This window comes from Myotis nattereri, assembly GCF_964212035.1.
Source record: "Myotis nattereri genome assembly, chromosome: 15".
Lineage (NCBI taxonomy): Eukaryota > Metazoa > Chordata > Mammalia > Chiroptera > Vespertilionidae > Myotis > Myotis nattereri.
In genome coordinates, this window is record NC_138090.1 from 48,899,918 (window position 1) to 48,915,720 (window position 15,803).

The window sequence follows — 15,803 nt, forward strand, 5'->3', positions numbered from 1 at the left end:
TGCTCAGGGTTGCCCAGCCAGCGGGAGGCAGAGCCCACCCTGAACCTGGGCTGTCTGCGCTCCTGACCTCCTATTGTGCCGCCTTCCTGGCCTGTGAACGTCCCAGAGCACAGCTGCACCAGTAAGTAGCCTGGCAGTACTTGCCTTACACACTTAGCGAGCACTTCCTACGTGCCAGGCACGGCCTGCAAATGACAATGCCACTTCCTTTAATCCTCACGCAAACCTAGTGAGGTGGCCTGTTAGCTCGGACCATGTGCAATGGGGTAAGGTCAGAAATGGGCACTGTCAGACGGTTCAGGAGACTGGATTCAGAGAGGTGAAGTGACTTGACTAAAGTCACACAGCGCCAGTGAGGGCCAGACTGGGACTCGGACCCAGGCCTGAGCGCCCCCGAGGATGAGAGAGTGAGTGAATACATGTATGACCTGGTGGGGGAGGAGTGAGACCCAGAGGAGTGCCCAGCCACCCCTCCTGACCTGGGTCCCTTCTCCCCCCGCAGCCAGCATGGGATCCTGGACCACTCGCCCTTCCTTCTCCACCATCTTCTTCTTCTTCGTCTTTGTGGTGTCGGTCATCTTCCACTGCCTCCAGCGCCTGGCCCTGGTGCCCGCCCCCTGGGCCTCCCGCGGCCTCGTGGTCCTAGGCCCCAGGCACCTCCCCCAGGGGGGCATGTGGACCATCAACTCCCAAGGCCGCCTGGGCAACCAGATGGGCCAGTACGCCACGCTGTACGCCCTGGCCAAGATGAACGGGCGGCCGGCCTTCATCCCCGCCCAGATGCACAGCGCGCTGGCGCCCATCTTCAGGATCTCCCTGCCGGTGCTGCATGGCGCCGTGGCCAGCAGGATCCCCTGGCGCAACTACCACCTCAACGACTGGATGGAGGAGCAGTACCGCCACCTCCCCTGGGAGTACGTGCGCCTCACGGGCTACCCCTGCTCCTGGACCTTCTACCACCACCTGCGCCCCGAGATCCTGCGCGAGTTCACGCTGCACGACCACGTGCGGGAGACGGCGCAGCGGTTCCTCCGGGGCCTGCAGGCCACGCGAGCCCCACAGCTGACCTTCGTGGGCGTCCACGTGCGCCGTGGGGACTACGTCCACGTCATGCCACGGGTGTGGAAGGGCGTGCTGGCCGACCGCGGGTACCTGCGACAGGCCCTGGACTGGTTCCGGGCCCGCCACCCCGCCCCCGTCTTCGTGGTCACCAGCGATGACATGGCCTGGTGCCGGCGGAACATCAACAGCTCCCTCGGGGACGTGGTGTTCGCGGGCGACGGTCGCCAGGGCTCCCCCGCCAAGGACTTCGCGCTGCTCACGCAGTGCAACCACACCGTCTTCACCGTGGGCACCTTCGGGGTCTGGGCCGCCTACCTTGCAGGAGGGGACGCCGTCTACCTGGCCAACTTCACCCTGCCCCACTCCCGCCTCCGCACGATCTTCAAGCCACAGGCGGCCTTCCTGCCCCAGTGGGTGGGCATCGCCGCCAACCTTGGGCCCGCCGGAGAAAACAGCCCCTAGCCCTGCACGTGTCCCTCCCTCATCCTCGGGGGACAGGCGGTGTATGGGGTCCAGCACAGGGGCTCAGAATTGGACCCCCAAGTTTGAATCCAGGCTGCTCTTCTCGGCTGGGTGACCTCGAACAAGTGACTTAACCTCTCTGTGCCTTAGAGTGCCACCTGGGAAATGGACGAAATACAGAAGCTACCTCGGCAGCCGCTCCTGAGAACTCGGTTCTTTAAGAGCCTGGAAACATGGTGAGTGCTAGCGGCCAGGAGATGGGAGCCGAGTTTTGCTCTCTCCTCTGTGGCTCTGGGAGCACAGAGGCCAGATATTTTGCCCTTGCCTCCTGGGAGGGTTTGGCGATGAAGCCATCCCTGCCCTCAACTAAAGGGGAGTGGGTGTTTTTGGCAGCTAAGAATTCAGGCTTCGGGTTTAATGGGGCCTTATGAAAAGACACTAGAGGCCTGGAGCACCACATTCGTGCACTGCGGGGGTGGGGGGGGGGATCCCTCAGCCTGGCCTGTGCCCTTTAGCAGTCTGGGAGCCCTCAGGGGATGTCCAACTGACGGCTTAGGCCCGCAGTCGGACATCCTTAGAGCTGCTGTGGAGGCAGGAGAGGCTCCCGCCGCCGCTGCGCTCGCCAGCCGTCAGCCCAGCTTCTAGCTGAATGGCACTCCCCTGTGGGAGCACACTGACCACCAGGGGGCAGCTCCTGCATTGAGCATCTGCCCCCTAGTGGTCAGTGCACGTCATAGCGGCTGGTCGTTCCGCCATTTAGTCAGTTTGCATATTAGCCTTTTATTATGAAAAGACAGAGAAAACAGGATTTGAGGGGCTGAATCTCAGGGAGATACCCTTGGTGGCGAGGGAGTCCCCTGAATTGGGGGTGGGGGGAGGGCCTCACAGCGATGGCAGGACTCAGGCAGGACTGGCAAAGACACCGCATCCACAGGTCACAGAAGCAGCGTGGGGGAGGGTGGGGGAGGCGCCGTCCACCTGGCTCTCATGCGGGAGCGGGCACGGGGCAGGGTGAAGGTGGCCAGGTGGACGGCGTCCCCTCCTGTGAGGTAGGTCCACAGAGACCCAGAGGGCCACGGAGACCATGGCCAGGTCAGCTGTTGCTGTGTGCACAGGTGACCTCCCCCTCCCCGCTGGGCACTGCTGTGCCCAGGACTTCATCCACTCTGAGAAACGCCAATATGGACCAAAGTTGAATTTAATGATGATTGGTTTTCTGTGTTCAGTGCGTTTTGAAGTGTGGAGATAACCAGTCTTTTTTACTGGTATAATTCTCCTTTTTGGATATTAAAGAAAAACTCTTAACAACAATCATTTATACTCATTTAAAATTTCCACCAAACAATTGCCCTGGTTTAGAAAGCATTTAGATCACATCTCTTTCCCGTTTTAAGTGCTTTTCAAGTGTCTTATTTCTTTGAATCCCCATTTTGTGCATATGTCTGAGGAGGGCACCTCTTCTTTCGTGTATTAATAATATTTCAGCTCCCCAGAGCCATTCTGGGCCTCAGTCTACTTGCTTGAGTCTTTGATGGCGTCGTCAAGGTGTGGGGCCGACAATGAAGAAAGCAGGAGGAGGGTTGGAGAGGAGGGGGAGGGGGAGGGGGAGTAGAGAGGGAGGTCCTGTATTAGCTATCTATTACTGTGTAACAAGTAACCCAAAACCCAGTAGCGTAGAATGACAGTAATACTTTTTTTGTATTGTTTCTGGGGGTCAGGAGTGTGGGAGGGGCTTAGATGGATGATTCCGTTTGGGATGCCCAGTGAGGTTGCCGTTAGGTGCCAGCCAGGGCTGCTGTCATCTGAAGGCTTGACCGGGGCCGGGGGATCCCTTCTCACGGCTGGCATTGGTGCTGGCTCTCGCTCTCGGTCACATCCTCTTGGTGTGAGCCTCCGTGGGGCTGTTTGAGTGTCTTCACCGCGTGGCGCTGGGTTCCGCCAGAGAGAGAAACCCAAGAGGCCAAGGTAGAAACTGCGATGCCTTTTGCAACCGAACCTCACCTGGTCACACACTGTTACTCCGTCTTACGCTATTGATCACACAGGCAGTGATTCTCCGTGGGAGGGGACTGCACAAGGGGGTGAATACCAGGAAGCAGGGATCCTTGAGGGCCACCTGGGGGCCGCCATAACAAAGTACCACCGAGGGGAGGGCTGAAACCACAGAAATTTATTTTCTCACCGTCTGGAGGCTGGAAGTCCAAGATCAGGGTGTCAGCAGGGTTAGTTTCCTCTGAGGCTAAGAGGGAGGGTGTGCCCCAGGCCTCTCTCCTTGGCTTATCGATGCCAAGTTGTCCCTGTTTTACGTCTTCCCCCTGTACACGCCTGTGTCCTGATCTCTTCTTCTTAAAGAGCACCAGTCATAATGGATTAGGGCCACCTAATGAGTTCATTTTAATTTAAATTTGAAGTTTTTTAAATTTCTTTTTTTATTTGAGAGAGAGAGAGAGAGAGAGAGAGAAATATTGATTTGTTGTCCCACTTATTTATTAATTCATTCGTAGATTCTTTTTTCAAAATATCTCTGTATTGATTTCAGAGAGGAAGGGTGAGGGAGAGAAAGAGAGAGGAACCTCAATGATGAGAGAGAATCACTGATCGGCTGCCTCCTGCATGCCCTACACTGGGTGTCAAGCCCCAAACCCGGGCATGTGGTGGGAATCGGACCGTGGCCTCCTGGGTCATAGATCGATGCTCAACCGCAGAGCCATGCTGGCCAGGCATTGGCGGATTCTTGTATGTGACCTGACTGGGAATCTAACCCACAACCTCGGCATATCAGGATGATGCTCCAACCCACTGAGCTACCTGGCCAGGGCCTGACCTCATTTTAATTTAATCACACCTATAACAGTTCTGTCCCCAAATGTGGTCCCAGGCTGAGGTCCTGGGGATCAGGACACAATTCAGCCCGTAACAGCTGGTCCTACAGGCTCCCACCTCCACGCCCAGCCCTCCCCCAACAGTCGGACTGGCTTCACTCCCCTTCCTTTTCCCTCCATTCCCAGCTCCTCGGATGACTGACCTTAGCCAGAGTCTTTCCCCAGATTATCCCTTTTGGAGAGAGACTCAAGCCAGAAGGAGAGAGGACCCGCAGTCCTCAGCCTGGCCCTCGGTCAAGTTCAAATGCAACAACGTTGGTGTACAGACATGGATGGCAGCTGTCCCTCACATTTCAATGAAATATTTGTGGGGTCCCTTCCTGTCAGTCAAGTCTCTACTCCGACTTTCTCCGCCCTGCTCTGTGCCTGGCGGGCTGTCTGATGGACCATGTGCTGTGGGCCGAATGTTTGTGTCCGCCCCACATCCACAGGTGGGAGCCCCAATCCCCAGTGGGGCCTTCGGGAGATGATAATAAGGCTGTGCGGGTAGAGCCTCGACAGTGGAACTGCTGCCCTTATAGACACACAGCCCGCTGGCATGGCTCCGCGGCTGAGCGTCGACCTACGAATCGGGTCACCCTTCAATTCCCGGTCAGGGCACGTGCCCAGGTTTCCAGCTCAATCCCCAGCGGGGGGTGTGCGGGAGGCAGCCGATCAGTGATTCTCTCTCATCATTGAGGTTTCTATCTCTTTCTCTCCCTCTCCCTTCCTCTCTGACATCGGTATATATATCTTAAAAATTTACATATAAATATATATATATATCTTAAAATACATAGAGAAATAAATAATATATTTTAAAAGAGAGAGACACACAAAAGGTAACTTCTCTCTCTGCCAGTCGGTCTGCAAACAAGGAAGTGGGTCTGCAGGCACTGTGACCTTGGACGCCTCAGCCTGCAGCACTGGGAGGAAGCTGTGGTTGTGGTCACAGTAGCCCGAACTGACTAGACAGTGACTGTGGGCTCCCTCACCCCCTGGCTTCTTGTTGGCTGTGGGATTGCAGCTCAGTTTCAGAGGAGAAAGGAGAGTGAAGCTCGGATCTGTCCTTGTGGACCTAGAGGTGCTCCCAGCTCGCAGCGGCTCTCTTAGTGCCCCCCCACCCCCACCCCCTCACCCCACCTACCCACACCTTTGCCAATCATCCTATCAGACTCCTCCCGCCGGGACCCTGAGTGAGGCCACCGGGATTGGGGTGATTTACAGAGGAATTCCCACGCTGGCATTTGGCTCAGACGGAGATCGCTTGCTGAATTTCCTGCCAGCTGAGTGAAACGATTTGTTCTCAAAGTCCAGTTGACTCACAGAAAATAGTGAAGGGATGCGATATTTCTCGTAGACTTGATAGACAAAGATGAACTCGCCGAGCCCTAGCCGGTGTGGCTCAGTTGGTTGGACGTCCTCCCATGCACCAAAGGATGGCCAGTTCCATTCCGGTCGGGGCACGTGCCTGGGCTGCGGGCTCGATCCCCAGTGTGGGGCGCGCAGGAGGCAGCCGATCAATGTTTCTCACATCGTTTCTCTCTCTCCCTCTCCCTCCCTGTCTTTCTAAAAATCAATAAAAACATCTTTAAAAAAGAAAGAAAAAAAAAGATGAGCCCAATCCACATGGCTAGTGGTTGAGCATCGAACCAGGAGATCGCAGTTCCATTCCGGTCAGGGCACATCCCTGGGCTGCCGGCTCGATCCCCAGTGGGGGCGTGCAGGAGGCAGCCGATCCGTGATTGTCTCTCCCCATTGATGTTTCTGTCTCTCCTGCTCCCTTCCTCTCTGAAAGCAATGAAATATCTTTTTTTTTTTTAAATATATTTTATTGATTTTTTACAGAGAGGAAGGGAGAGAGATAGAGAGCCAGAAACATCGATGAGAGAGAAACATCGATCAGCTGCCTCCTGCACATCTCCCACTGGGGATGTGCCCGCAACCAAGGCACATGCCCCTGACCGGAATCGAACCTGGGACCTTTCAGTCCGCAGGCCGACGCCCTAGCCACTGAGCCAAACCGGCTTCGGCAAAATATCTTTAAACATAAAAGTAAAAAGGATGAAACCGAGGAGCGGCCACAGCCCAGCCCCCAGGGCTGCGGAGCCGAGCCCCAGGTTCTTGCACGGCTCTTCTTGCGCATCCGGGGGCGAAGGCGGTGCCGGGGAAGATCCGGGAGACCCGTCCTCACGGCCGTCCTCCATGCGTCTCCCCCCAGAAGGGGCCCGGCTGGTGGCAGCTGCCAGGAGCCGGGCGCCGCAGTGCGACATGCCGTCTGTAGTTCTGTTTCATCTGCACACGGGGGTGCAGCCCGTCCCCCTGTGCGACCTGCCTGACTGGCAAGAGGAAGGTCACAGCCTGTGCTTTATGGGAACCACAGCAGAAGCCGAGCAGCGGCCACTAATCAATCGCACTAACTCCTTCCACAAATATTTACCGAGCTCCTTCCTGGGTGTGAGTCCAAAGCAGAAGATGGCGAGCCCTTGACCTCCACCCCCCGCCCCCCCCCCCCCCCCCCGCTCTGTCAGGTCCCCGAAGACAGAGCTCTCACCGCCAGGGCTCCGGACGGTCTCCAGCGCCCAGTGTGCCTTTGTTATGGGTAGAATCGTGTCCCCCCAAAAAGATATGTTGAAATCCTAACCCCCTAGAACCGCAGGATGTGATGTGATTTAGAACTGGGGTCTTTACAGATGCGATGAGGAAAAGGAGGTGATACCGGAGTGAACGGGCCCTGACCCGGCAGAACGGACCGTCACCCGGCAGGACAGGCCGTCACCCGGCAGGACGGGCCCTCACCTGGCAGGACGGGCCCTCACCCAGCAGGACCTGCCCTCGCCCGGCAGGACGGGCCCTCACCCGGCAGGACCTGCCCTCGCCCGGCAGGACCAGCCCTCACCCGGCAGGACGGGCCCTCACCGGGCAGGACGGGCCCTCACCGGGCAGGACCGGCCCTCACCGGGCAGGACGGGCCCTCACCCGGAAGGATGGGCCCTCACCGGGCAGGACGGGCCCTCACCGGGCAGGACGGGCCCTCACCCGGCGGGACGGGCCCTCACCGGGCAGGACCTGCCCTCGCCCGGCAGGGTGGGCGACACGGCACACACACGGGTCGGCTTCGAGCCTTCAGATCCGTGAGAGAAACATGTCCTATTCTTTGAAGCCACCCCGTTTGTACTGTGCTGTTACAGCAAGCCCGGGGAGTGGATGGTGTGTCAGGCATGTTTACCGAAGGGATTGAGTAGGCACTGGGCCGCTGTGACTCCGGGTTCAGCAGGCCGGCCGGAGACCACACACAGCCTTCCGGCTGCCTTGGCCCAGGGCCTGTGTCCCGGTCAGATCGTGGCTCCCAGTGGCCGGTAACAGGCCTGGCTGAGTCAAGCGGGCGTGACCTGCTTGGACCTGGGGAGCTGCCAGGAGCTGTGCAGGTGTGGACCTGACATGGCAACGGGCCGCCCCCAACTCCGTCTCTCCAAGCTCTGGCCCATCCAGATCACCTGAGAGTTGTTATTTTTTTTTTTTCTTCTAGACCAGTGGTTCTCAACCTTCCTAATGCCGCGGCCCTTTAATACAGTTCCTCATGTTGTGGTGACCCCCAATTTCATTGTTACAAATTGAACATCATGAAAGCATAGTGATTAATCACAAAAACAATATGTAATTATATATGTGTTTTCCGATGGTCTTAGGCGACCCCTGTGAAAGGGTCGTTTGACCGCCCAAAGGGGTTGCGACCCACAGGTTGAGAACCGCTGCTCTAGAAGAAACTCCAGCTTGTTAACTAGATGCCAGGGCCTGAATTGGCCCCTTGGGTCACCCTAGGTGTTGAACCCAACCGGAAATGGACTCCTGGGGGATTCCACCCCCTTGAACTTGACCGAAAGGAGCCAGTAAGGCTTGCTGTCCCTCCCAGGAGCACCCTCCAAGCCTCCCCCCCCCTTCTCCCCCCACAGGCCTGCATCTCCTAAACTCTAAGGGACCCCACACGGCTTGCAACCAGGGCAGCAATGGGCAGTGGCAGCTCATCCCAGACACACGCCCTGGGCCTGTCCTCAAGGCCCCCTGTCCTCTGACTTCTTAGTGAGACAGAGCTGCCCAGCCCAGGTCACTCCCCCAGCCCTTTCTGGTTTCACTGTCCCAGCTTCAATAAACATCCTCTAAAATCAAAAAGGAAGGAAGGAGGGAGGGAGGGAAGGAAGGAAGGAGGGAGGGAGGGAGGGAGGGAGGGCGGGAGGGAGCCAGGGTAGCTGCGTTGCTGAATAAGGTTCATTTCGCAGCTTAGCGGACACTGGGAGGTCCTGTCTCATCCCCGAAAGTTGCAGATAAGGCCCCTTCCCTCGCGGACTCCGCTCCGTTCACGGAGCCCCGCGTGGGATGTGCTCACGTGGTCGCTCGGGGAGGACACACCACTCTGTGGTTCAGCGACTCTGGACACGCTGCCGATTCCAGGCTCCCACGCTCACCAGCTGTGTGGCCCCTGCGCGCGGCTGCACGTGTCTGAGGAGCAGAACAATGCCGGCCAGGACCGCACCTCGCGGGCAATGCCAGGCCAGGCCGGTCTGTAGAGGCAGACGCAGACAGGAGGTGGTTGCCGAGGGCGGGGAGGGTGGGAACTGAGAGAAAATAGGGGGCGAGCCCTTCTTGGGCCCGGGGCGTCTCTGGGGGATGACGAAACGCATTACAGCTGATGGTGGCTGTGGGTGCGCAGCTCGCCTGTTACCGGGCAGGGGCCTGGCCCTTGGGGGGGTCTGCCTAGGGCCGGCCCTCAGTGTGTGGGTTCTTGACTTTGTGCAAGAAAATTTTCACACTGTGAGTCCAAATGAGTTTGAGAGGATTTTTAGGAAAGCTGGGGACAGTACAACAAGGAGGGGCCTGGGATAAGAGGAGAGGGACTACGTGGGGGAGTGAGCTGGGCTGGGTGGCTCTGTCTCACTAAGAAGTCAGAGGACAGGGGGCCTCGGGGTCAGGTTCGGGGGGGGGGGGTGACTGGGATGAGCTGCCGCTGCCCATTGCCGTCCTGGTTGCAAGCCTCCTGGGGCCCCTTAGAGTTTAGGAGATGCAGGCCTGAGGGGGAAGGAGAGGGGGAGAGGGGGAGGGAGGGGAGAGGCACACGCATGTTCCCAGGAGGGAGAGAGCTTGGGGAGACCTTCGTTTTGAGGGGTTTTAAGGCCCCGCATTTAGGGGAGGTCGCAGGGGAGGATCAGTATAATTTTCATCAGCTTGCTCAGCCGGTGTGGCTCAGCGGTCGAGCGTCAACCTGTGAACAAGGCCACAGTCCGATTCCCGGTCAGGACACATGCCCCATTGCGGGCTCAATCCCCAGGGTGGGGCGTGCAGGAGGCAGCCAGTCAATGATTCTCTCTCATCATTGGTGTTTCTATCTCCCTTTCCCTCTCCCTCTCTGAAATGAATAAAGACATTTTTTTTAAACATTGTACAAGTAAGTATACTTTTTACTACATGGAGGTGGAATAATACATTTGCTTTTTTAAAAAATATATTTGTATTGATTTCAGAGAGGAAGGAAGAAGGAGAGAGAGAGAGAGAGAAACATCCATGATGAGAGGGAACCATGGATCGGCTACCTCCTGCAAGTCCCCCCACTGGGGATCGAGCCCACAACCCGGGCATGTGCCCTTGACCGGAATCAAACCTGGGACCTTTCAGGTCACAGGCCAACGTTCTACCCACTGAGCCAAACCGGCTAGGGCATAAAAACATTTTTTAAAAAATCATCAGCTTTATGCTGCGGTACCAAAATGAAACTTACTCTCTTAACTTCATCTGTCCTTGGGTGTGGTCGGCAAACGGCACTAATTGGATTTCTGCTCTCTGTCTCCCTGAGTAGGGTGATTTAAGCTATTTACCCGCTGGTTGGGGAGAAGTGTAAGTAATTTACTTTTTTGGGGGGGTGGAGGGGGGCTTAATCCTCAACCCAGGATATTTTTTCCATTGATTTTTAGAGAGAGTGGGGGAGAGGGAGAGGAGAGAGATGTGAGAGAGACCCATTGATTGGTTGCCTCCTACACACACCCAGACCGGGCCCAGGGATCAAACCTGCAGCCCAGGGACATTCCCTTGACCCCTTTACTGAGAATCGAACCCAAAATCCTTGAATCAGAGCCCGGTGCTCTAACCACTGACCCACACAGGCCAGAGCTCAGCCATCTGAAGTGTCCTCGGTTAGGGAAGACAGGGTTTACTGGATGTCTGCAAACTGTTCAACTCTCTGTCCCAGTTTCCCTGTTCTGCTTGTCCTGGCTTACCAGCCTGTCTCAGGCACTCATTGCCCTAACGGGTTTGGCTCAGGCACTCATTTTAACTTAGAAGCTCAAAACCAAGGAATTGTCTATTTTAAATGGGTGAGTTTCATAGTATGTGGCTGATATCTTGTAGACTGAGAAATAATATCAACGAGGTGTTTCGTCACCAATGAGGATTTATTCAGGAAAAGGGAAGGGTGGCCGCCCAGGGCACGCAGACACGGCCGGTGACTCCGTGCACACACTCCAGCCTGGGCACCAGATGGAGGGGTGATAACAGAAGGAAAAGGGGGCGAAGAGGAGGGGGAGCTGGCACCCAGAGCTCTACCATAGACCAGGGTTCTGCCTGCAGGGTTCTCGTGATGGCTCCGGATTCTGCGAGTCCCCGCTTTTCCCGTGGACCCTGCCAGGTTTGCTTAAAGTTCTGCATAGTCTTTATCGCTCTCAAAAAGCTGTTATTAAAAAATAACCAGCAGCTGGCTGCTTTGCTCACTGAGAAATGAGTCACAGTGAGCCCGGCCGGCGTGGCTCAGTGCTTGAGCGTTGACCTATGAACCAGGGGGTCACGGTTAGATTCCCAGTCGGGGCACATGCCCGGGTTGTGGGCTTGACCCCCAGTGTCGGGCGTGCCGGAGGCAGCCGATCAATGACTCTCTCTCATCATGGATGTTTCTCTCTCACTCCCTCTCCCTTCCTCTCTGAAATCAATAAAAACATATTTTTACAAAGTCACAAGTGACAGGCTGCTGTCAGTGCCTGGGAGAGACAGAGAAACCTTGCGGACAGGTTCAAGGCCTTCACTCGGCTCCGGAGTGACAAGGGTCACAGGTTCCGATCTGGCTTTAGAGCTGTGTCCGCTTTTCCTGTCGTGTGGGTTACTGCTATCCTAAGCACTTGGCAGTGACGCAATCTCGTTATCTGCCCGAAGGCTCAGTGCGAGGGGCCACTCAGGCGCCCTGCAGTCCCAGGGGACACGCGGCCACTGTGCGCTGCTCCCCTGGGTGCAAGTCTTCGAGCTTAGGAGGTATGTGCCTGTGGGGGAAGAGGAGGGGAAGAAGAGGGGGAAAGGAAAGGCTGGAGTGAGCTCCCAGGAAGGAGAGCAAGCTGTTATACATTTTTGTTGTTGTTGTTAATCCTCCCCTGGGTTTATTTTCCCATTGATTTTTAGGGCGAGTGGAAGAGAGAGGGAAAGACAGAGAAATATCGATGTGAGAGAAACACATCGATTGGTTGCCTCCTGCACTCACCCTGACCAGGACCCGGGTCGGGGAGGTATGTGCCCTTGACGGGAATCGAACCCAGGACCCTTCGGTCCGAGGGCCTATGCCCCATCCACTGAGCCAAACTGGCTAGGGCTGTTACACATCGTTAAATGTGGGTGAGGTACAGACAAGACTGGCAACGTGTGGGAAACGGAGGGGCAGGACTTTGCTGTCCTGTGCTAAGTTTGTGCATGTTGTGCGATTTAAATCCATAAAACATTCTTTCAAAAGTTACCCATTGCCGAAACCGGTGTGGCTCAGTGGGTAGAGCGTCGGCCTGCGGACTGAGGGGTCCCAGGTTTGATTCCGGTCAAGGGCATGTACCTGGGTTGCGGGCACATCCCCAGTAGGAGATGTGCAGGAGGCAGCTGATCGATGTTTCTCTCTCATCGATGTTTCTGGCTCTCTATCTCTCTCCCTTCCTCTCTGTAAAAAACCAATAAAATATATTTTTTTAAAAAGTCACCCATTTGTGCTCCAGGAGATAAGCTTAGGGTGGTCCAGTCCCGGTTCCCACCCTGTAGGGCACCCGTCTGCTGGCCGAGGCCACAGGTAACCTTGATGGCGGAGGTAGAAGAATGTTCGAAAGGAGCCTTCAGTTTTCGCTGAGCGGCTCCTGGCCCAGGCAGAGGCCGCCCGCGCACGGCAGGGGTCCGAGGAGTCTCCAGCGGTTCATCCTCCTCGGCAGTGTCCACGCCCCTTCCCTGCGGTCACAGGGGGCACCCCGCCCACATTCCCACACACCCAGGCCCTCTGATTCCACGGTAATAAGCGAAGCACGTCCTGGGCTCAGATACTTAACCAACAACATTTTCTCCTACAGGCACTTCTGGCAAAGTGTTCCAAAGTCGTGGGGATGCGGGACAGTTCTTCACTTCTGGCGTCCCCCACCCTGGTCATGAAATGAGGTGGTGAGTAGCATGTATTCACCCCGCCTAAACACACACTGTAGATCAGTGGTTCTCAACCTTCCTAATGCCGCGACCCTTTAATACAGTTCCTCATGTGGTGACCCCCAATTTCATTGTGACAAATTGAACATAATGAAAGCGTTGTGATTCATCACAAAAAGAATATGTAATTATATATGTGTTTTCCAATGGTCTTAGGCGACCCCTGTGAAAGGGTCATTCGACCTCCAAAGGGGTCGCGACCCACAGGTTGAGAACCGCTGCTGTAGATACATACATAGAGCCTGGTGGGCCGTTACTGGAATCATGACATCATCCCAAGACATGGACTTCTGAAAATCCATTCATTCATTCATTCAATAAATATGTACAGAGCACCTACTATCTTCCCGGAAATGTTCTAGGCAGTGGGGGACACAGTAGGGAGCAAGTCAGACATGGTTCCTACCCTCAAAGAGCTGTCACCGCTGTGGGAGGTGTGTCAGTTAGCTAATGCTGCGTAACAAACCACCCCAAAACAGAATGGTTTCCAATGCAGAACTTGCTCTTCTCACAGTTCACATGGATCGTCTGGGTCGTTCTCCCCACGTGGTGTCGCCTGAGGTCTCTCGTGCAGCTGCTTTTATTTTATTTATGTCTTTATTTTTGTTCATCCTCACCCCAAGATATATTTTCCATTGATTTTTAGAGAGAGTAGGAGGGAAGGAGGGAGGGGGGAAGAGAGAGAGAGACAGACAGAGACAAAGAGAAACGTGGATGTGAGAGAGACACATCCATCAGTTGCCTCCTACAGATACCCCCACTGGGGCCAGGCAGCAAGCCTGCAGCCCAGGAACGTGCCCTGGACGGGGATTCGAACCCAAGGCCCTTAGGTGCGGAGGCGGGCGCTCTAACCACTGAGCCACGTGGTGCCATCTGAGGTCTCTCCGGCAGCTCCTTTCCCCGGGAGCCGGGCTGGGCCACGTCCCTGGGGCCTTTCTCCCGAAGGACAGGCGGGGCCTCCTCGCCGCGTGGGGGGGCGGCGGGCGTCCTGGGAACCAGGTGTCAGTTCAGGAAATGGGGAGCATATTCGCTCAGGGCCTTGTCTGTGATCACCGCCCGTTACAGGGGCTTCGGTGGCACCGGGGTGGGTTACTCTGAGCGCCGGCCTCCCGGGGCCTCTCCCACGAGGCCTCCCTGCTGAGCCACAGGGCCTTCTGCAGCCGGGCTGGCTGCTTCCCAGGCGGGGGGACGCCACCCTCTCACCCACAGCCCCCCGGCTTCCCTGTGGCACGGCCAAAACTCGAACCCAGGCCCGCGACAGCCAGCGGGCCCGTCCCCTGCCCTGCTGCCCACTCCCCTGCAGCCACACGCAGCTTGAGGCAGGTGCGCGGAAGCCAGGGGGTTCCTGGGCCAGCGGAGTAAGGGAAGTTGACACAATATAATTGAACAAGGCCAAAGAACTCGAGCGATTTCCAGGCAGCTGATGAATCACAGGCCTTATCTTCCCCCACCCAGCACGCGAGGAGCAGATGGTGTGCACTTTGCAGACCGGACCCGCCTCAGTCCCCGTCCTTCTTCAGTGATGTTATTGATGACCTTTTTTAAAAAGAAAATCCAAGCTTTGATTTTTTCTTTTTAATATATTTTATTGGTTTTTTACAGAGAGGAAGGGAGAGGGATAGAGAGTTAGAAACATCGATGAGAGAGAAACACCGATCAGCTGCCTCCTGCACACTCCCTACTGGGATGTGCTTGCAACCCAGGTACATGCCCTTGACCGGAACCGAACCCGGGACCCTTCAGTCCGCAGGCCGACGCTCTATCCATTGAGCCAACCTGGTTAGGGCTGATGACCTTCTTTCAAAAAAACTGACCAGTCTTGGCTGGTGTGTTTGAATGGTTAGAGCACCGGCCCTCACACCGAAGGGTCTCCAGTTCGACTCCTAGTCAAGGGTAAGTACCTGGGTTGCAGGTTCAATCCCTCGCCCTGGTCAGGGCGTGTATGGGAGGCAACCAACTGACACATCTCTCTCTCTCTCTTTCTCTCTCTCTCTCTCCCCTCCCCCTCCTTCCCTTCCACTCTCTCTAAAAATAAAAATGGAAAAATATCCTCGGGTGAAGATTAAAACAAAACAAAAAAAAGAAACCAACTAGAAAATAAACCTGACTCCTCAAGACCAGTGGTAGGCAAACTGGGGCTTGGCAAACCACAGCTCATGAGCCACATGCGGCTCTTTGGCCCCTTGAGTGTGGCTCTTCCCAAAATACCGACTTCTGCGCATGGGCCATGAAGTTTCAATCGCACTGTACGGGCGCTCCTGCGTGTGGTATTTTGTGGAAGAGCCACCCTCAAGGGGCCAAAGAGCCGCATGTGGCTCGCGAGCCGCAGTTTGCCAACCAGGGCTCTAGACCCACATGTGGATGAAGCCACACTTTGAAGGACGCACCTAAAAAGCTCACGAATGTTCTGTTAAGACCTTCCCCTGAGACCGCCCCTAGGATTCCACTGGCCAGAGAGAGATCAAACGCCCCAAGACAGCCCTAGCCAGTGTGGCTCAGTGGATAGAGCGTCGGCCTGCAGCCTGAAGGGTCCCAGGTTCAATTCCGGTCAAGGGCACATGCCCGGCTCAATCCCCAGTGTGGGGCCTGCAGGAGGCAGCCGATGAATAAATGATTCTTTCTCATCCTTGATGTTCCTCTCTCTCTCTCCCTCTCCCTTCCTCCTTGAAATCAATGAAAATACATTTAAAAAAAATAAAAATAAAACCTGTCTCCCGCCCTAACTGGTTTGGCTCAGTGGATAGAGTATTGGTCTGCGGACAGAAGGGTCCCGGGTTTGATTCCGGTCAGGGGCATGTACCTTGGTTGCGGGCACATCCCCAGTAGGAGGTGTGCAGGAGGCAGCTGATCGATGTTTCTCTCTCATGGATGTTTCTAACTCTCTATCTCTCTCCCTTCCTCTCTGTAAAAAATCAATAAAATATACTTAAAAAATTTATT

The 15,803-nt window shown here is 55.8% G+C and overlaps 1 protein-coding gene across 1 annotated transcript; it reads left to right on the plus strand.

Moving 5' to 3' along the window:
- Positions 1 to 507: 507 nt before the first annotated feature.
- Positions 508 to 1,524, plus strand: FUT2 (fucosyltransferase 2 (H blood group); the record flags this gene model as incomplete). Its single annotated transcript, XM_081106837.1, has 1 exon — positions 508 to 1,524. One exon carries the CDS (start codon positions 508 to 510, stop codon positions 1,522 to 1,524), a length of 1,017 nt encoding a protein of 338 aa, XP_080962963.1.
- Positions 1,525 to 15,803: the final 14,279 nt, after the last annotated feature.